At 43.3% G+C, this 18,615-nt stretch overlaps 1 protein-coding gene across 1 annotated transcript in view; it reads left to right on the top strand.

Annotated features, from left to right (window-relative positions):
- Window positions 1-10,945: 10,945 nt before the first annotated feature.
- The window catches only part of EDEM2 (ER degradation enhancing alpha-mannosidase like protein 2), a 32,556-nt gene continuing 24,886 nt past the window's right edge, over window positions 10,946-18,615 (top strand). The window contains exons 1-4 of the mRNA XM_003932032.3: window positions 10,946-11,143; window positions 11,373-11,483; window positions 13,761-13,800; window positions 16,385-16,490. Coding sequence (XP_003932081.1) covers window positions 11,037-11,143; window positions 11,373-11,483; window positions 13,761-13,800; window positions 16,385-16,490 — 364 coding nt within the window. The 5' untranslated portion in view covers window positions 10,946-11,036. The remainder of the gene's footprint in view (window positions 11,144-11,372; window positions 11,484-13,760; window positions 13,801-16,384; window positions 16,491-18,615) is intronic.

The raw sequence follows: 18,615 nt of genomic DNA, 5'->3' as shown, positions 1-18,615 counted from the left end.
TAAAATATTATTGCAAATAACATATTTTTAAAAATTCTCATGATCTACTTATTTCCAGCATATAGAAGTACTGATAATTTTGTTGCGTTAGTTTTGTGTCTAGCAACCTTAATAAACTCCTTTCTTTCTTATAATAATTATTTGTAGACTCTTGGATTTTCTACATGTATAATCATAGCGCCAGTAGACAATGAGTTTCCTCTTTTCCAGTTTTTATAATGTTTATATGTTTAACTTATTGTTTGGGTATAACCTCTTGTACAATGTTTAACAGAGATAGTAATAGAAAGCCAGGCGCAGTGGCTCATGCCTGTAATCCAGCACTTTGAGAGGCCAAGGTGGGTGAATCACTTGAGGCCAGGAGTTTGAAACCAGCCTGGCCAACTTGGTGAAACCCCATCTCTACTAAAAATACAAAAATTAGCCCGGTGTGGTGGTGAATGCCTATAATCTCTGTCACTCAGGAGGCTGAGGCAGTAGAATCGCTTGAACCCTGGAGGTGGAGGCTGCAGTGAGCCAAGATCGTGCCACTGTACTCTAGCCGGGGCGAGAGAGCAAGACTCTGTCTCTAGGGGAAAAAAAAAAAAAAAAAAAAGAGAGAGAGAGAAGGAAAGAAAGAAAAAATGTGATAGAGAATATAAGAGTGTATTCTTGTCATTTTCCTGGTTTAAAAAGGAATGCTTTCCAGGCCAGGTGCAGTAGCTCACACCTGTAATCCCAGCACTTTGGGAGGCTGAGGCAGGAGGATTCCCTGAGCCCAGGAGTTTGTCTGGGCTCTGCAAAAAATACAAAAATTTTCCAGGTGTGGTGATGTGTGCCTGTAGTCCCAGCAACTTGTGAGGCTGAGGTGGGAGGATCACTTGACCCCAGGAGGCTGAGGCTGCAGTGACCTGAGATCGCACCACTGCACTCTAGCCTGAGTGATAAAGTAAGACCCTGTCTCCAAAAAAAAAAAAAAAAAAAAAAGGCCTAAGGGGCAAGTAAGGATGAGGAAAAAGTTGTTTCAAGTACAAGCTGAAGAAGGAACAAAAAGATTTAATAGGAAAGGAGAAAGAATATAACATACTTGAAAAATCAGTAGTAAGTATGGCCAAATAGGAGTAGGTGACAGGAAGGAAGAAGTGATATGAAGAAGTAAGCAGGAGTCAGAAGAAGAGCCTTTTATAATACACTACAGAATCAAAATTTTGAATTGAGATGCTTCCCGCCACCTTCTTCAGCCCAGCTAATTCCTATTAGAATGCTCAGGTGTCACCTACTACAGGAAGCCATCCCTGACTTCATGTCTACAAGCCAGGGTTAGATACTCCCTCTGTTCTACTGGAACCCTCTTTTTCCCTTAGTTCTTTTTATTTTTTTAAATTTTTGTTTTGTTTTGTTTCCTATTTGGACCTGAAGGAAGAATTTTTTTAAAATTTTTTAATTTTATTTTTCTGATCAAGAGCATATCATAAAGAGAATTTTTTTTAAATTTTAATTAACTACATAATTATTACTATTTTTTTGCAGGCAGCAAAAAATAGGTTCAGAATAGGTTCAGAGAGTTTTCCTCCTTTACTTCTTTAAATGATAATTGTCTATTTGTGTATCTGTCTTCCACACCAAAAGCCATAAGAGGGCAGAGAACGTGTTTTAAAGTTCTGTATTACCAGCTTAGCAGAGTATTTGGCACATCATAAGTGCTCAACAGATTTTTTTAAAATCAATGAATAGATAACGGACTTCTAGGGAAGGAGAAAAAAAACTGTAACTTAGTAAAGCTCCTGACACTAAATTGGCACTGAGAAAAATTCTTTTATCTTTTGTGCCTTTGCTTTCTCATCTGGAAAATGGCAACAAAAAATAAACTCTCTCAAAGGCGTATCATGGGTCTATAAATTGCTTAATCCAGGGGCTGACACTTAGTGTCAGGGATAATTATCAGCATGTTAAAAACAATTCTCAGGCTGGGTGCGGTGGCTCAAGCCTGTAATCCCAGCACTTTGGGAGGCCGAGGCGGGTGGATCACGAGGTCGAGAGATCGAGACCATCCTGGTCAACATGGTGAAACCCCGTCTCTACTAAAAAATACAAAAAAAAATTAGCTGGGCATGGTGGCGCGTGCCCGTAATCCCAGCTACTCAGGAGGCTGAGGCAGGAGAATTGCCTGAACCTGGGAGGCGGAGGTTGCGGTGAGCCGAGATCGTGGCATTGCACTCCAGCCTGGGTAACAAGAGCAAAACTCTGTCTCAAAAAAAAAAAAAAAAAAAAAAAAACAATTCTCGGCCAGGCATGGTGGCTCACTCCTGTAATCCTGCACTTTGGGAGGTCAAAGTGGGTGGATCACTTGAGGTCAGGAGCTCAAGCCCAGCCTGACTAACATGATGAAACCCTGTCTCTACTAAAAATACAAAAATTAACTGAGAGTGTTGGCCAGTACCTGTAATCCCAGCTGTGTGGGAGTCTGAGGCAGGAGAATCACTTGAACCTGGCAAGGGCAGAGGTTGCAGTGAGCTGAGATCATACCATTGCACTCAGCCTGTGCAACAGAGCGAGACTTTGTCTCAAAAACAAAAAACAAAAAAACTATAATTCCTATTGAAATAGACAGTGAGCATGGGTCAGAATTTCATTTAACTCATTAATGAGGGAACTAGCAGGATGACAAATCCAGTTCAAAACAGAATATAAAAACTGGAGTTTTGGCTGGGCACGGTGGCTCATGCCTGTAATCCCAGCACTTTGGGAGGCTGAGGTGGATGGATTGCTTAGCCAGGAGTTAGACCAGCCTGGGCAACATGGCAAAACCCCGTCTATACAAAAAGATACAAAAATTACCTGGGTATGGTGGCACGTGCCTGTAGTCCCAACTACTTGAGGGACTGAGACAAGATCATTTGAGCCTGGGACATGGGAGGTCAAGACTGTAGTGAGCTGTGTTCACACCACTGCACTCCAGCCTGGGTGACAATGTGAGACCCTGTCTCAAAAAAAAAAGAACTGGAGTTTTTATAGTCAATGGAAAAGAAAAATGTTGAAGTAAGATTGCTAAATTAAATACTAAATGGATTAATGTCCTACAGAGTAATAATATCATAACCTTTGGGATTATCTCCTTTACCAGACAGAAAGGAAATTGCCACATCTTATTACTTTACAGAATTGAACAATGTCTGGGCCCTAATTAATTATGTAAATAGTGTCACATTTCTCTTCAGGAACAGATGACAAGTAGACTTTCTAGTCAGTGCTTCATCATCACAGCAAAAAAGTTACACAGTCATCTTTTTATCTTAGTAACATGTTTTAGATAATTTTTCTTAACACTAGTAAGTTTAATTCAATAGACACTAACAGTTATAAGGCTCTCAATAAATGTTTGCTGAAACGATTTTCAATCTATTAGGCTTCTTTTTTCCCTCCCGTTTCTTTCCTTCTGACCTGGCACAATTGATTGGCAGCAGAGTTTGGGGGCTATGGGGCAGGTAGGCTGATAGGGAGAATTCTGTGGGACATGGATCCTCTTCTCTCCCTTAGCCTGTTGTGGTAGGGCTAGTTTTATATCATCAAATAGAGAAAGTATCTGCTTTGGATATCAACAAGGAAGCACCCTGTGAGAAGCAGAAAAGTTTCTTTTTAAAGTTTCTTTCTTGTTAAAGAATGAGTGTACTAATAACTTTGTTAAGCCCTATCCTACGTAGCCATTAGACATGCCATGCTTACAGGCACGTATACATTCTATGTCCTTGTACTTTAACCAAGGTATCTGTGCTGGACGTGCTCACAGGCATGTCCCAGCTCTCCATTGCTTTTATCTGTTTAGAAACATTTTAAGTTATTAGCTAATTGGGTTTTAGTTTAGGTTGTGAGGTCTGGATCCAACCAACAGAGATCAGACACAGCAGTAAGGATGACTCCAAATGCACAAGGAATAAATTTGTGTGTTTCCCTTTGTTCATTGTACTCTCGTGGCACAATGGCTATCAAGGGTACCCTTCCTGTAGTCCAGGAGGTAAAATTTGCATTGCTGAAAAATCCTTTGTCTCAGTGCTAATTTTTCTTTGTGGCACTGAGCATCTGTTCCCAACACACCCTTTCCTCATCTACCAATCACCCCTCTCCCTGCCAGCCAATAAGAACATATTTCCTTTGAAAGAATTGGGTATTTATTTTATTTTATTTTATTTTATTTCTTTCTTTCTTTTTCTTTTTTTTTTTTTTTTTTTTTTTTTTTGAGACAGTCTTGCTCTGTCACCCTGGCTGGAGTGCAGTACATAATCTCAGCTCACTGCAACCTCCACCTCTCAGGTTCAAGCAATCCTCCTGCCTCAGCCTCCTGAGTAGCTGGGATTACAAGTGCCTGCCACCATGCCCAGCTAATTTTTGTATTTTTAGTAGAGATGGGGTTTCACTATGTTGGCCAGGCTGCTCTTGAATTCCTGACCTCAGGTAATCCGCCCACTTTGGTCCCCCAAAATGCTGGGATTACATGTGTGAACCACTGCCCTCTGCTGTAATTGTTTATTTCAAAAGGGCAGTAGACGTCATTAAAAAAACAAAAAAGAATTTTGTTGGATCACATTCCATTTATCCCATTCCATTTACCTCCCTCCCACCTCAGCCTCCTGAATAGCTGGGATTACAGACACATGCCACCACACCCTGCTAATTTTTGTCTGTTTGTTTGTTTGTTTTTGTAGAGATAGGGTTTTGTCATGTTGCCCAGGCTCATCTCAAATTCCTGGATTCAAGCAATCCACCCACCTCAGCCTCCCAAAGTGCTGGAATTACAGGCTCAGCCATTGTGCCCACCCTCACTTTTTAATATTTAAAAAATTGTGTCAAAATACACATGACATAACTTACCATCTTAACCATTTAAAGTGCACAATTCTGCAGCAGATTTACCTACAGGTCTGAGTTCACTGGAACATGAGCATAATAAAAACATGGTCTGAGGCCAGGTGCGGTGGCTCATGCCTGTAATCTCTAAACTTTGGGAGACCAAGGTGGGAGGATTGCTTGAGCCGAGGAGTTCAAGACCAGCCTGGGCAATACAGTGAGACCTTGTTTCTACAAAAAATTAAAAATTACCTTACCTGGGCATACTGTCATGCATCTGTTGTCCCAGCTGCTTGGAGGCTGAGGTGGGAAGATCACTTGAGCCTGGGAGGTCGAGGCTGCAGTGAGTGGTGATCATGCCACTGCACTCCAGCCTAGGTACAGAGTGAGACCTTATCTCAAAAAAAAGAAAAATAAAATAAGAATAAAAACGTGGTCTGGACCCCTAACCAGGGAGTCATTGATCTAAATGTTTGGACATGCTGCACACAGAAGTGCACTTCCACAAAGCAACAGATGGGAAATTTCCCAGGAATAAACTTGTTATTTTTTGGCAAGTCAAAAGTATGTAGTGTGCAAGCCCTGCTCTGGGAGTTGGGAGAACCAAATGACCTCCAGATGTTAGAAGAAGGATTCTTCCCTGCTAAAAGCAGTCAAGTATATTTGGCCAAAGGGAATCTAAAATGCCTTGGCTTCCAACTTGGAAGAATTGAGCTTTTTCCTCTAACTTTCCAGCAAAAGGGAAGGAAATGTTGACCCTAAAACCACATGAAGCTAAAGCTAGAGAACGCTGTAGCAGTTGACCAGATCTCCATTCTTAAGTTCTATATGGGCCTTTTATTTATGTATTTGTCATTATTTTCATTAATGCAGTACAGTATAGGCTGTTTGGGTTCAAATCTTGACTCTTCTACTTACTCGGTATGAGACATTGATTAAGTGGCTAAATCTCTCTTCAATTCTTAGAATCTGTGCTTCAGGTTTTGGTCTGTAAAATGGTGATAGTGACACTTTCTGAGGGTTGTGGTAAGGATTAATAGTGTTGATGGATGTAAAGTACAAAGAACATATTAATGGCTATGCAAATGTTCACTGTATCAATACATGTGACTATTTTCTCCTTCTCCTTCTTGTCCCCTTCCCCATCCCCCTCATTTTCCTTGTTTAGTTGCCAAATAGTCAAATCCCATTTGGAATGCTGTCCCACCACTTTATTCTGCTTCATGGATGTTTCTGGGGGGAAAATTTCTGCAGTTGATGTGTGTTGAATTCTGTTTTCTGATTTTTTGCAATAACTCTGTATGGATCTGTTACTATTTTCCTTGACAGTCTCACTCTTTCATCTGCCAGACATGGAAACTGAGTTCCCAGATGGGAAAATGACTTGCCCAGGATCACACAGAGATAGTGGATAAACAAGTAACAGGTGGCTGGGCGAGACGGCTCACACCTGTATTCCCAGCACATTGGGACGTCAAGGCGGGCAGATCACGAGGTCAGGCAATCAAGGCCATCCTGGCTAGCATGGTGAAACCCTGTCTCTACTAAAAATACAAAAAATTATCCAGGTGTGGTGGCGTGTGCCTGCCTGTAGTCCCAGCTACTTGGGAGGCTGAGGCAGGAGAATCACTTGAACCCAGGAGGCGGAGGTTGCAGTGAGCTGAGCTTGTGCCACTGCACTCCAGCTTGGGTGACAGAGCAAGACTCTGACTCAAAAAGAAAAAACAAGTAACAGGACCAAGGGTTTCTGATGACCAGTCCAAGTCTTGTTCTGCTGAACACAGAGTCCAAGGACATTGACCTCAGATACTGATGTGATCTGAACCCCCTCCAAATTCTATTCACCCACAGGGAAGACTTGAACACCCTATGATTCCAAGTATTCTCCAATTGACATTTTCCCCTTCTAACAAAACTGCAGGCACTTCAAGGGGAAGGACTATGACTTGATTATTTTGGTATTTTAGTTATATGCTCAGCACTGTACCTCAAACTTTTTAGGGCAGGAACTACTACCTATAACACCTTGGATGACTAGGGGCAGATGCTCAGTAAATGGAACCAACTGCCCTGCCTTTAAAAAAAAAGAATTGGCGAGGCAGGGAAGAGAATTAGTATGTATTAAGAACTTATACTATCAGTCACTGTGCTGGGAATTTTCACTTTCATTATCCCATTTAATTACCACAATTCCTTTATGGCATCATCAATTTCTGGATTTTACAATAGGAAATGGAGGCTTAGAGAGGCAGGCAATTTACCCTGAGTCTCTTCACAAGTAAATGCTCAAGTGTAACATTTCACCTTCTGGAATCCAACATCATAAACACAGAGTGAGAGAAAGAAGAGTCCTAATACTTTTCCAGAGGGTAAAATAATTTTTTATTCTCATTAGAAAACTATGAAATTAGTTACATGAATTGTGAAAACATAAGTCATGGTTTTATTTGTTCTGTGACAGTATGAAAAATGTACATTCTCATTAAGCTAGAAAAAGAATATAAGGGAAAATTGTGAGTATTTCAATCTTGCTTATATCTTGCTCATAAAGAGAGGCCTATCATTACCAAATCCAGGCAACCTGAACCCACCCTTTCTGCAAAAGTTTTATTCACACTAGAATTTTGAATGGGAGACAAAAAGATAAGCTATAGGATTTATAATATGCAGAAGGTGAATTTCATAACAGGGAAAGGCCCAGGTCTGAAAATTATTTAGTCCCTGTGCTAGGCTGGAAAACAGCCCCCTAGAGTCCAGGTCCTAATCATTGGAAACTGTAAATGTTATTCTATTTGGAAAAAAGGTTTTTTTTCATACATGATTAAAAATGTTGAAATGGGAGTTTATCCTGTATTATCTAGGGGGCAGGGGGATCCTAAATGCAATTATAAATGTCCTTATAAGAGAAAAGCAGAAGGAGATATGACACATCCACAGAGGAGGTGATGTGAAGACAGAGGCAGACACTGGAGTGATGCAACCATAAGCCAAGGAATGCTAGGGGTCAGGAGAATCTAGAGAGGCAAGGAACGGACTCTACCTTAGAGCCTTTGGAGGGGGTGTGGCCCTGTCAAGAACTTAATTTTGGCCCAGTGAAACTGATTTCAGGCTCCTGACCTCCCAGACTTCGGGAAAATAAATTTCTCTTGCTTTAAGCCACTTGGTTTGTGGTAATTTGTTACAAGAATCACAGGAAATGAATACAGTGCTCCTGGGTTGTTATCCAGGTCTCAGCTTACTGGCATCTCCTTTCCCCTTCCATCTGGAAGCCCCAAGAAGAGTTTCTAAAAACATCCTAGGCCTGGCACGGTCATCCTAGGCCTGGCACAGTGGCTCACACCTATAATTCCAGCACTTTGGGAGTCTAAGACAGGTGGATCACCTGAAGTCAGGAGTTTTAGACCAGCCTGGCCAACATGGTGAAAACCCGTCTCTACTAAAAATATAAAAATTAGCTGGGCGAGGTGCATGTGCCTGTAATCCCAGCTACTTGGGAGGCTGGGGCAGGAGAATCTCTTGAACCCAGAAGTTGAAGGTTGTGGTGAGCCAAGATCGTGCCATTGCATACTAACCTGGACGACAAGAACTAAACTCCTCAAATAAATAAATAAATAAATAAATCCTAATATTTACTGAGTGTCTCTTCTGCCAGACACTATGACAGGCACTTTACATGCAATAGCTCACCAAATCCTCACAATCCTATTAGGTAAGTACTAATATTATTCCCACTACGCAGATGGGATAACTGAGGCTCAGAGAAAAACTGGTGGGGTCACATCCTAACAGGCGATGAAGCTAGTATTTCAACTCACATCTGCCAAAATATAAAGCCCATACTTTTAGCCTCTATCACCTCAATCTCTCTGGGTTGTCAGAGATTTAATTCTATCAACAGATGGCATTTTGAGACATTTATTTCTGGGATGTTTTCAGGGATGTGGGACCAAGGAGACCAAGCCTAGCTGCACTCCAGGTTAACAAACTGAGCTACCACTTCCTTCTGACTTTTTCAGCAAATAGAAGATAGCCAATCCTAGAATCATAGAAACCTCAACCGAAGAGAATCTCAAAGATCTGTTTGTTCAGACTCCTCATTTTATAGACAAAGATGCTAGCCCCAGAGGAGAGGGTCACATACACAGGTTATAGATGAGTAACAGAGTTGTTATTAACTGGAGCCTAGATCTGACTTCAAATCCAGGGTTGGTTCTATGCATGTCACACTGACCAAAGTCATGAGTGTTGCTATGGAGCTGACCAAACTTTAGGAACTTGGGAATAAAGGAAATGGAGAAATGTATCACAAACCTCCTGAAAGCTATAGTGAAACTGAAAGCCCAGTGAAACTGATTTCAGGCTCCTGACCCCTCAAACTGTGAGAGAATTTCTGTTGCTCCCAGCCACTTGGTTTGTGATAATTTGTTACAAGAATCACAGGAAACAAATACAACACACCTGTGTTATCTGGGTCTCAGCATATTGTCATCTCCTTTCCCTTCCATCTGGAAGCCCCAGGGTATTCATTCGTACCTTATACATTCTACAGGGCCAGCAGGGTTAAGCTTCTGGTTTGAGACAGAGACTGAAGGGACCATGATTGTGTAACCACATCCCAAAGTGGGAGGAGAGAAATGTCATAAATTCCTAGAACTGAAGGGATTTCAGGAAACCTCAAGAGTGACAGCATCAGAAAATTCAAGAGGGGTGTGGGTGTGTGTGTGTGTAAGTTTTGGACAAATAACTGTAAATTGTTTCCTATACAATCAACAAGTAACGAGGCCGGGCGCGGTGGCTCAAGCCTGTAATCCCAGCACTTTGGGAGGCCGAGGCGGGTGGATCACGAGGTCGAGAGATCGAGACCATCCTGGTCAACATGGTGAAACCCCGTCTCTAAAAATACAAAAAACTAGCTGGGCATGGTGGCGTGTGCCTGTAATCCCAGCTACTTAGGAGGCTGAGACAGGAGAATTGCCTGAGCCCAGGAGGTGGAGGTTGCGGTGAGCCGAGATCGCGCCATTGCACTCCAGCCTGGGTAACAAGAGCGAAACTCCGTCTCAAAAAAAAAAAAAAAAAAAAAAAAAAAAAAAAAAAAAAGAAAAAGAAAATTGCCTTCTGGATTTTGGCCGGGCGCGGTGGCTCAAGCCTGTAATCCCAGCACTTTGGGAGGCCGAGGCGGGTGGATCACGAGGTCGAGAGATCGAGACCATCCTGGTCAACATGGTGAAACCCCGTCTCTAAAAATACAAAAAACTAGCTGGGCATGGTGGCGTGTGCCTGTAATCCCAGCTACTTAGGAGGCTGAGACAGGAGAATTGCCTGAGCCCAGGAGGTGGAGGTTGCGGTGAGCCGAGATCGCGCCATTGCACTCCAGCCTGGGTAACAAGAGCGAAACTCCGTCTCAAAAAAAAAAAAAAAAAAAAAAAAAAAAAAAAAAAAAAAGAAAAAGAAAATTGCCTTCTGGATTTTGGCCGGGCGCGGTGGCTCAAGCCTGTAATCCCAGCACTTTGGGAGGCCGAGGTGGGTGGATCACGAGGTCAAGAGATCGAGACCATCCTGGTCAACATGGTGAAACCCCATCTCTACTAAAAATACAAAAAATCAGCTGGGCATGGTAGTGCGTGCCTGTAATCCCAGCTACTTAGGAGGCTGAGGCAGGAGAATTGCCTGAACCCAGGAGGCGGAGGTTGCGGTGAGCCGAGATCGCGCCATTGCACTCCAGCCTGGGTAACAAGAGCGAAACTCCGTCTCAAAAAAAAAAAAAAAAACAAGTAACTGGTTTGGGAAACTCAATATCCCTAATAATAGTAAAGGCTGAACATTTTTCATGCTTACCCTTCTTCATGCTTAATAAGGTTGCTGAAAAAAAAAATGAGAGAATACATTTTAAATGCTCCGTACAGTACTAGTACAGAATAAGTGCTCAATACATGCTAGCTGTTATTATTAAAACATTAATTAATAACAGTAGTAACAACAGCCACTGTCTTTAAGACACGTTGATCAGTGTTTCCTAAACCGCATATCCTAAGATGCTCTTCGGCGGGTTTCGCTGCCCATTGCATTCCGGGGATTGTAGTCCGGAAGTGAGAGGGTAATTTCTCAGCGCGCAAGCGCCATGGGGCGGATCCCCGGAAGAACCCGCAGCAGCTCCCAGGATGAGCTGGTGGCAGTGGCTGCTGCTGCGGCGGCGGCGCTGAGAGGACACGAGCTCTATGTCTTTCCGGCTGCTCATCCCGCTCGGCCTCCTGTGCGCGCTGCCGCCTCTGCACCATGGTGCGCCGGGTCCCGACGGCACCGCTCCAGATCCCGCCCACTACAGGTGAAGGAGGCCAGGTTCCCGCCCTTCCGTAGTTGGGGAATGGGAAGCGCGGACCGGGTCCCTTCTCTTTCCGTCCATCCCAAGACCCCTGCCCTGACTTGCTGGGACCCCGCTGCTAGGTCCCCGGCATAAATCAGCCACTGATTCCCACTTTCCGCCCTGTATCTTACTCTTTCCCCGCTTGTTTTTGTGTACTGGCCCCATGCCTGATTTCTCGTCCCTCTCCCAGGGAGCGAGTCAAGGCCATGTTCTACCACGCCTACGACAGCTACCTGGAGAATGCCTTCCCCTTCGATGAGCTTCGACCTCTCACCTGTGACGGGCACGACACCTGGGGCAGGTAGTGCGAGCGGAGGGGCAAGGGTTGGCCAGGGTCTGACTTCTCTGGGCCTAGGCGGGCGGATCAGCTGGGGCTGGTGGCTTCATGTTCTCACCGGCACCGGAAAGCTCCCAGCTGAGCTGGAGCCGCGCTCCCCCCAGTTCTTGCTATCACCTCCAGAATTCACTTAGCCTCTCGCAGTGAAAAGAAGTCCTGGATTAGCGGGGTGGGCTGGATCGCTGGGCACAGCCCCAGCAGTAACAGGCATCAGCTGTGGGGAATTTCTGGAGTAATAAGATATCGTAGAAAGGCACCAGGAATTAGAAAACCCAATCCTTTCATTGTGTAGGTGTGCAGTCAGGTCCAGGAAGGACTGTGAAACTCCCAAAACTCAAGTCTTTGTAGTTGATGTTCCCTGTGTCTGAAATACACTCTCCCTATTATCCTCTCGTCACCAGCTGCTGCTTGTCATTCAGATCTCAGCTCAGTAGTCACCTCCTCAGCATCTGCTTCCCTAACCACCCACGACCCCCTTTTAAGTCACTCACAAGTTACCTGTTTTATTTTCTTTGTAGCACTTCTCACTCTCTGATACTATCATTTTCACTTATCGACTGGTTTGTCTTTCTCCTTTTGCACTAGAATAAAAATCTATGAGAGCTGTAGTTCACTGTCTTGTTCCTTGCTGAGTGAAGAATCATTGCTTTAGCTGAAGCTGGCATTGATTGAACACTGTGCTAAACATTTTACTGCGTCATCTCCTTTAATTATCGTAATACCCCTAGGAGTTAGGTGCCATTATGCCTGTTTTACACACGAGTGTGCTAAGAATGGGAGAAGTTAAGTAAACTTGAAACTTGCCCTGGTTTTTATTTTTTTAAGTTGAAACAAAGTAAATACAAATGGCAAATTTAAGTGGTAAAGAATTATATACAGTAAATATCTCCCATACCTTAGAATTCCAACTGTTAACTTTCCTTTGTGTCTCTCCAGAAATATTCTTGGTTTATACCATTATACATATAAATGTGTATATGTGTATCTTTTTAAAATGAACTTCTTAAAGGCATAATTTACACATAATAAAGTACCCCTTTTTTATTTTTATTTTTTGAGTCGGAATTTTGCTCTTGTTACCTAGGCTGTAGTGCAATGGTGTGATCTTAGCTCACTGCAATCTCTGTCTCCCAGGTTCAAGCAATTCTCCTGCCTCAGCCTCCCAAGTAGCTGGTATTACAGGCGACTGCCACCATACCCGGGTAATTATTTGTAGAGACCGGGTTTTGCCATGTTGGCCATGCTGGTCCTAACTCCTGACCTCAGGTGATCCACCTGCCTCGGCCTCCCAAAGTGCTGGGGATTACAGGCGGGAGCCATTGTGCCCGGCCTACACTCATTTTAAGTGCATAGTAACCACCATTACAGTCAAGATAGGGAACACTTGTTACCTTAAAAAGTTCCCTGTGGCCCTTTATAGTTCATTGCTGCACCACTGACCCCAACAATTGCTGATCTGCTTTCTATCAGTATGTCTCTTTTTGAAACATAGCTGGAAATATACTAAACCACCTTGTCTTTTTCATTAAAAACAATTTGAATATCTTTCCATCAGCACATAGAAGTCGTGATAACAATCTTTCTGATAACTTCATAGTTTTGCATGGTTTATAACACAGCTTAATCACCCATTAATGCAGGCATCCCCAAACTACGGCCCACAGGCCACATGCGGCCCCCTGAGGCCATTTATGCTGCCCCCCCGCCGCACTTCAGGAAGGGGCACCTCTTTTATTGGTGGTCTGTGAGAGGAGCGCAGTATGTGGCAGCCCTCCAATGGTCTGAGGGACAGTGAACTGGCCCCCTGTGTAAAAAGTTTGGGGACGCCTGCATTAATGGGTGGACAGTTGGGTTCTTTTCAGCCTCTTGCTGTTCTAAACAATACTGCCATGAACACTCTCAAACAGCTGTTCACTGTGGGGTAAATTCCTAGATGTGAAAATTGGTGAAAAGCCTTTGCTTTAAGCTATAATCTTATCCTGCCTCCCAGTGGTAGAGAAGAATGCCAGAATTTAGGTGATGTGTTTAATTACAGTTGAGCTACATCAGCCCACCCTCCCAGGTGCATTAAGTGGGTCAGAGTGCGATTTTCACTGTGGCTTCTCTGTTGTGACTGTAAGTGGGACAGGCAGAGGCATTTCTTTGCCTCATTTAGTTTTAGGGGAATCAGATCTAGGGCAGCCATAATATCTGGTATTTGATTCTTTTTGCTAAGCAGCTCGGATTTCTGTCCTTTTGCAGTTTTTCTCTGACTCTAATTGATGCACTGGACACCTTGCTGGTAAGTATCTCGTCTGTTTCTTTTCCTTTCCACAGTTACATAACCAACATTCTTCCTCTTTTGGCAGCTTGACTGTGGGTAAAAAATGAATTCCTCTCCTAGGCCTTTTATTTGCATCTCATGATTCTGAACCATCAGGCTGTGGTTGCCTAGCTAGATAGAGAAAAATGAACTGCAGAGCAAGACTCTGTCTCCAAAAAAAAAAAAGAACTACAACTTATGCAGGTTCATTTATTTAGCAAACATTTATAGAGGACCTATTATGTACAGAGAATTGTGATAGGCTTGTATAGTTCTGTGGGGGATATAGACTTTGACATCCTCCTGTTTTCAGAGGCTTACATTCTAGGGGCCATGTTTAATGATAATAAAATTATATCAGGCTGAGGATGGTGGCTCATACCTGTAATCCCAGCACTTTGGAAGGCCAAGGCAGGTGGATCACCTGAGGTCAGGAGTTTGAGACCAGCCTGGCCAATATGGTGAAACCCTGTCTCTACTAAAACATAAAAAATTAGCTGGGAATAGTGGCACATGTCTGTTATCCCAGCTATTGGGGAGGCTGAGGTAGGAGAATTGCTTGAACCCAGGAAGCAGAGGTTGCAGTCAACCGAGATCGCACCATTGCATTCCATCCAGCCTGGGCAACAAGAATAAAACTCCATCTCAAAAAAAATTAAATTAAAATAATAATAATAAAATAATATCAGTGACTAGTTAGTGTGTTTGTGTAGAGCTTAGTACAGACATGTATTATCTTAATTCTTCCAACAACTTCTTGAGGTAAGTACCTTTACTCCTTCTTATGGCTAAGAAATCTGATGCTTACGGCTGGGCACAGTGGCTCATGCCTGTAATCTCAGCACTTTGGGAGGCCTAGGCAGGTGGATCACTTGAGTACAGGAGTTCAAGACCAGCCTGGGCAATATGGTGAAGCCCCATCTTTACCAAAAATACAAAAAATTAGGCATGGTAGCACACATCTATTTGGGAGGCTGAGGTGAGAGGATTGCTTCAGCCAGGGAGGCAGAGATTGCAGTGAGCCTAGATTGCACCACTGCACTCCAGTCTGGGTGACAGAGTAAAACCCTGACTCAAAAAATAAAAAATAAAAAACCCCTGATGCTTAGAAAGGTAAAAAGGGCCAGTCGTGGTGGCTCATGCCTGTAATGCCAACATTTTAGAAGGCCAACATTGCTTGATTCCCGGAGTTTGAGGCTGTGGTAAGTTGTGATCACACCACTGCACTGCAGCCTGGGCAACAGAGCAAGACCCTGTCTCAATAAAAAAAAGAAGAAAAAAAAAGACTTGGCCTGGTCCAGGTCAAATACCCACTCTACAGCCAAGGGATGAGATCTCCCAAACCACAGAAGTGACTACTGGGGAAGAGTGATTCCTGGAGGGTAAATTGGGATGTTACTATCAAAAGAAGAGAGATTGAGATTGCATTTGGCTAATAGTTTAAATAAAGAGGGGTTTATTTTCTCAAGTAAAAGAAAGTCTAGAGGTAATTTCTATCATTGGGTCAGCTACTCAACTGTGTCATCAGAGACCAGGCTCTTTGTAGCTTTCCATTCTAGTATCCTTAGTGTTTTAGCTTTTATTCTCATGCTTAGTACTTCATGGTCTCACATAGCTGCCATAGCTTCAGAAATTGAGTCTGAGTTCAAGGCAGACAGAGACTAAAAGCCACGTTAGCTGTGTTTGTTCCTTGGTATTAAGAAAACAGAAGCTGCCGGGCGCGGTGGCTCAAGCCTGTAATCCCAGCACTTTGGGAGGCCGAGGCGGGTGGATCACGAGGTCAAGAGATCGAGACCATCCTGGTCAACATGGTGAAACCCCGTCTCTACTAAAAATACAAAAAATTAGCTGGGCATGGTGGCGTGTGCCTGTAATCCCAGCTACTCAGAAGGCTGAGGCAGGAGAATTGCCTGAGCCCAGGAGGCGGAGGTTGCGGTGAGCCGAGATCGCGCCATTGCACTCCAGCCTGGGCAACAAGAGCGAAACTCCGTCTCAAAAAAAAAAAAGAAAAAGAAAAAGAAAAAAGAAAACAGAAGCTTTCCCAGAAGTGCCCCGAGTAGACTTCTCAAGGGTTAAAAATTGGCTGGGTAACACAATCAACTCTAGCAGCAAAGGAGGCTGAGAATGCATCTGGATTTCCAACCTCTGGTAAGAGGCCACGAGGTAAAGAGGGTAGGAATGAATTAGTCTTGGGCCAACCAACCTGTCGTGTTTTCCACAAGGCTGAACGTGACAAGACAGGGTTAAAAACAACTGATACCTACTGCAAATGTTGAACTAAGACTTCTTTGTGTAGTTTGCATCTTTATATTGTGTCCATTTAAATGACTACATCGGGACTCTTAATTGGGACCTGGGAATTTACTTAACCAGTCTCTTGATATGGAGTCTCTGGATGATTTCTAGCTCTCAGTGTTTTCTTCTGCTGTCACCAATCCTAAGACAGAAACTGGAGGTCTTAAGTGGAGTTAGTGAGCGCCACATCAACATAGGATCCCAGACTCTGAATCTACCTCTACACATGCAAGAGAGCCTCATTGTTAGGTCTCTTTTTTATTTCCAGATTTTGGGGAATGTCTCAGAATTCCAAAGAGTGATTGAAGTGCTCCAGGACAATGTGGACTTTGATATTGATGTGAACGCTTCTGTGTTTGAAACCAACATTCGAGGTGAGGGCTGCTCTCTAGGGACTTAAAAAAAAAAAAAAAAAAAGAGGGAGAGAGAGTGTGAAGTTGCTTCTGTAAACCAAGAAGTGTTAAATAGGATTTTAAGGACTGACCATGCCAGGACCCTTGGCCGAAACCTCTGATCAACAGAGCTCTTCTTCCCTCCTGGAGGGTGAAGTGGGGAAGTCTCAGGATTCCCCCATCAGTTACAGATATGAAAGTGAACAGGAGACTAAAAGACTGGGAAGAAATACACCAGATTACTCACCTCTTTAATGTATATTTGATACTAGGCACATAGCTATGAACAAGAAAGATGTGATCCCTGCCTTCTTGGAACTTACTGTCTGTCCAATCAAATTTTCTGCAATGATGGAAATTTTTTTTTTTTTTTTTTTTTTTTTTGAGATGGAATCTCTTTCTGTTGCCCAGGCTAGAGTGCAATGGCATGGTCTTGGCTCACTGCAATCTCCACCTCCTAGGTTCAAGCGATTCTCCTGCCTCAGCCTCCCAAGTAGCTGGGATTACAGGCATGTGCCACCGTGCCCGGCTAATTTTTGTATTTTTAGTGGAGACAGGGTTTCACCATGTTGGCCAGGCTGGTCTCGAACTCCTCACTTCGTGATCCACTTGCCTCAGCCTTCCAAAGTGCTGGGATTATGTGAGCCACCATGCCTGGCTGGAAATGTTTTATATCTGTGTTTGTCCAATACGGTGCCCACTAACCATATGAGCTCTTGAGCATTTAAAATGTATCTATTACAACTATGGAACTGAATTTCTTTTTTTTTTTTTTTTTTTGAGACGGAGTTTCGCTCTTGTTACCCAGCTGGAGTCCAATGGTGCAATCTCGCTCACCGCAACCTCCGCTTCCTGGGTTCAGGCAATTCTCCTGCCTCAGCCTCCTGAGTAGCTGGGATTACAGGCATGCGCCACCATGCCCAGCTAATTTTTTGTATTTTTTTTTTTTTTAGTAGAGACGGGGTTTCACCATGTTGACCAGGATGGTCTCGATCTCTCGACCTCGTGATCCACCCGCCTCGGCCTCCCAAAGTGCTGGGATTACAGGTTTGAGCCACCGCGCCCGGCCCTTGGAACTGAATTTCAACTTTCATTTAATTTTAATGATTTTAAATAGTCACACATGGTTAGTGATTATTGTATTGGACCGTGCAAGTCGAGGGCATTAATCTTCTAAACTTGGCTGCCTATAGGAACCACTTGCGACCTTTTAAAAAATTCAGATGTTGAGGGCTCCACCCTAAACCGGACGAATTGGAATCTTTGGGTTGAGTCCTAGAACTAGTATTTTTAGCAGACTTCCAGTGATTCTTGTGAAGCTACCACAGCCCTTATTTGCACTGAACCTCTAGACCACTGGCTTAACAGCTGTCACCTCTGGATGGCAGGGTTCTATTTTTCCCCATTATTTTGTATGTTTTCTGCAATGAAATTTACTTTCCAGATATATGATCCATAAAAGTTTAAAAAAGAGAACAGAGGGACAGTATGGTCTAAAATCCTGGTTTGGGAATCCAGCATGAGTTTGAGGCTGTGCTTGTTGCTGTATCTCCCAGCTTCTGAGCTCAGTTTGTCATCTGTGAATGAAGGTCATTCTTACACCTTTATTTCTGATATGAATATAATTGATTCCAGCTTTCTTTTGGTTGACAATTTCCCATGTATCTTTTTCTGTCCTTTCCATCTGTCTCTAGTTTTATGATCAGATACGTCTTTTGTAAATAGTGTATTATATTTTGTCTGTTCTGACACTCTTTAACTGAAACATTTAATCCATGGACATTTACTGTAATTACTGATATATTTGCACTCATTTCTACAATCTGTGCCATCTTTTTTTTTTTTTTTTTTTTGAGATGGAGTCTCACTCTGTCACTCAGGCTGGAGTGTAGTAGCACAATCTCACTGCACCTGCAGAGAGGTTGCTTACTGCAGCCTCTGCCTCCTGGGTTCAAGTGATTCTCCTGCCTCAGCCTCCTATGTAGCTGGGATTATAGGTGCTTGCCTGGCTAATTTTTATATTTTTAGCAGAGGTGGGGTTTTACCATGTTGGCCAGGCTAGTCTCCAACTCCTGACCTCAGGTGATCTGCCCACCTTTGTCTCCCA

Source organism: Saimiri boliviensis, chromosome 9 (genome assembly GCF_048565385.1).
Source record: "Saimiri boliviensis isolate mSaiBol1 chromosome 9, mSaiBol1.pri, whole genome shotgun sequence".
Lineage (NCBI taxonomy): Eukaryota > Metazoa > Chordata > Mammalia > Primates > Cebidae > Saimiri > Saimiri boliviensis.
The sequence above is the reverse complement of the archived record's forward strand: the minus strand, read 5'-3'. Positions and strand labels throughout refer to the sequence as shown.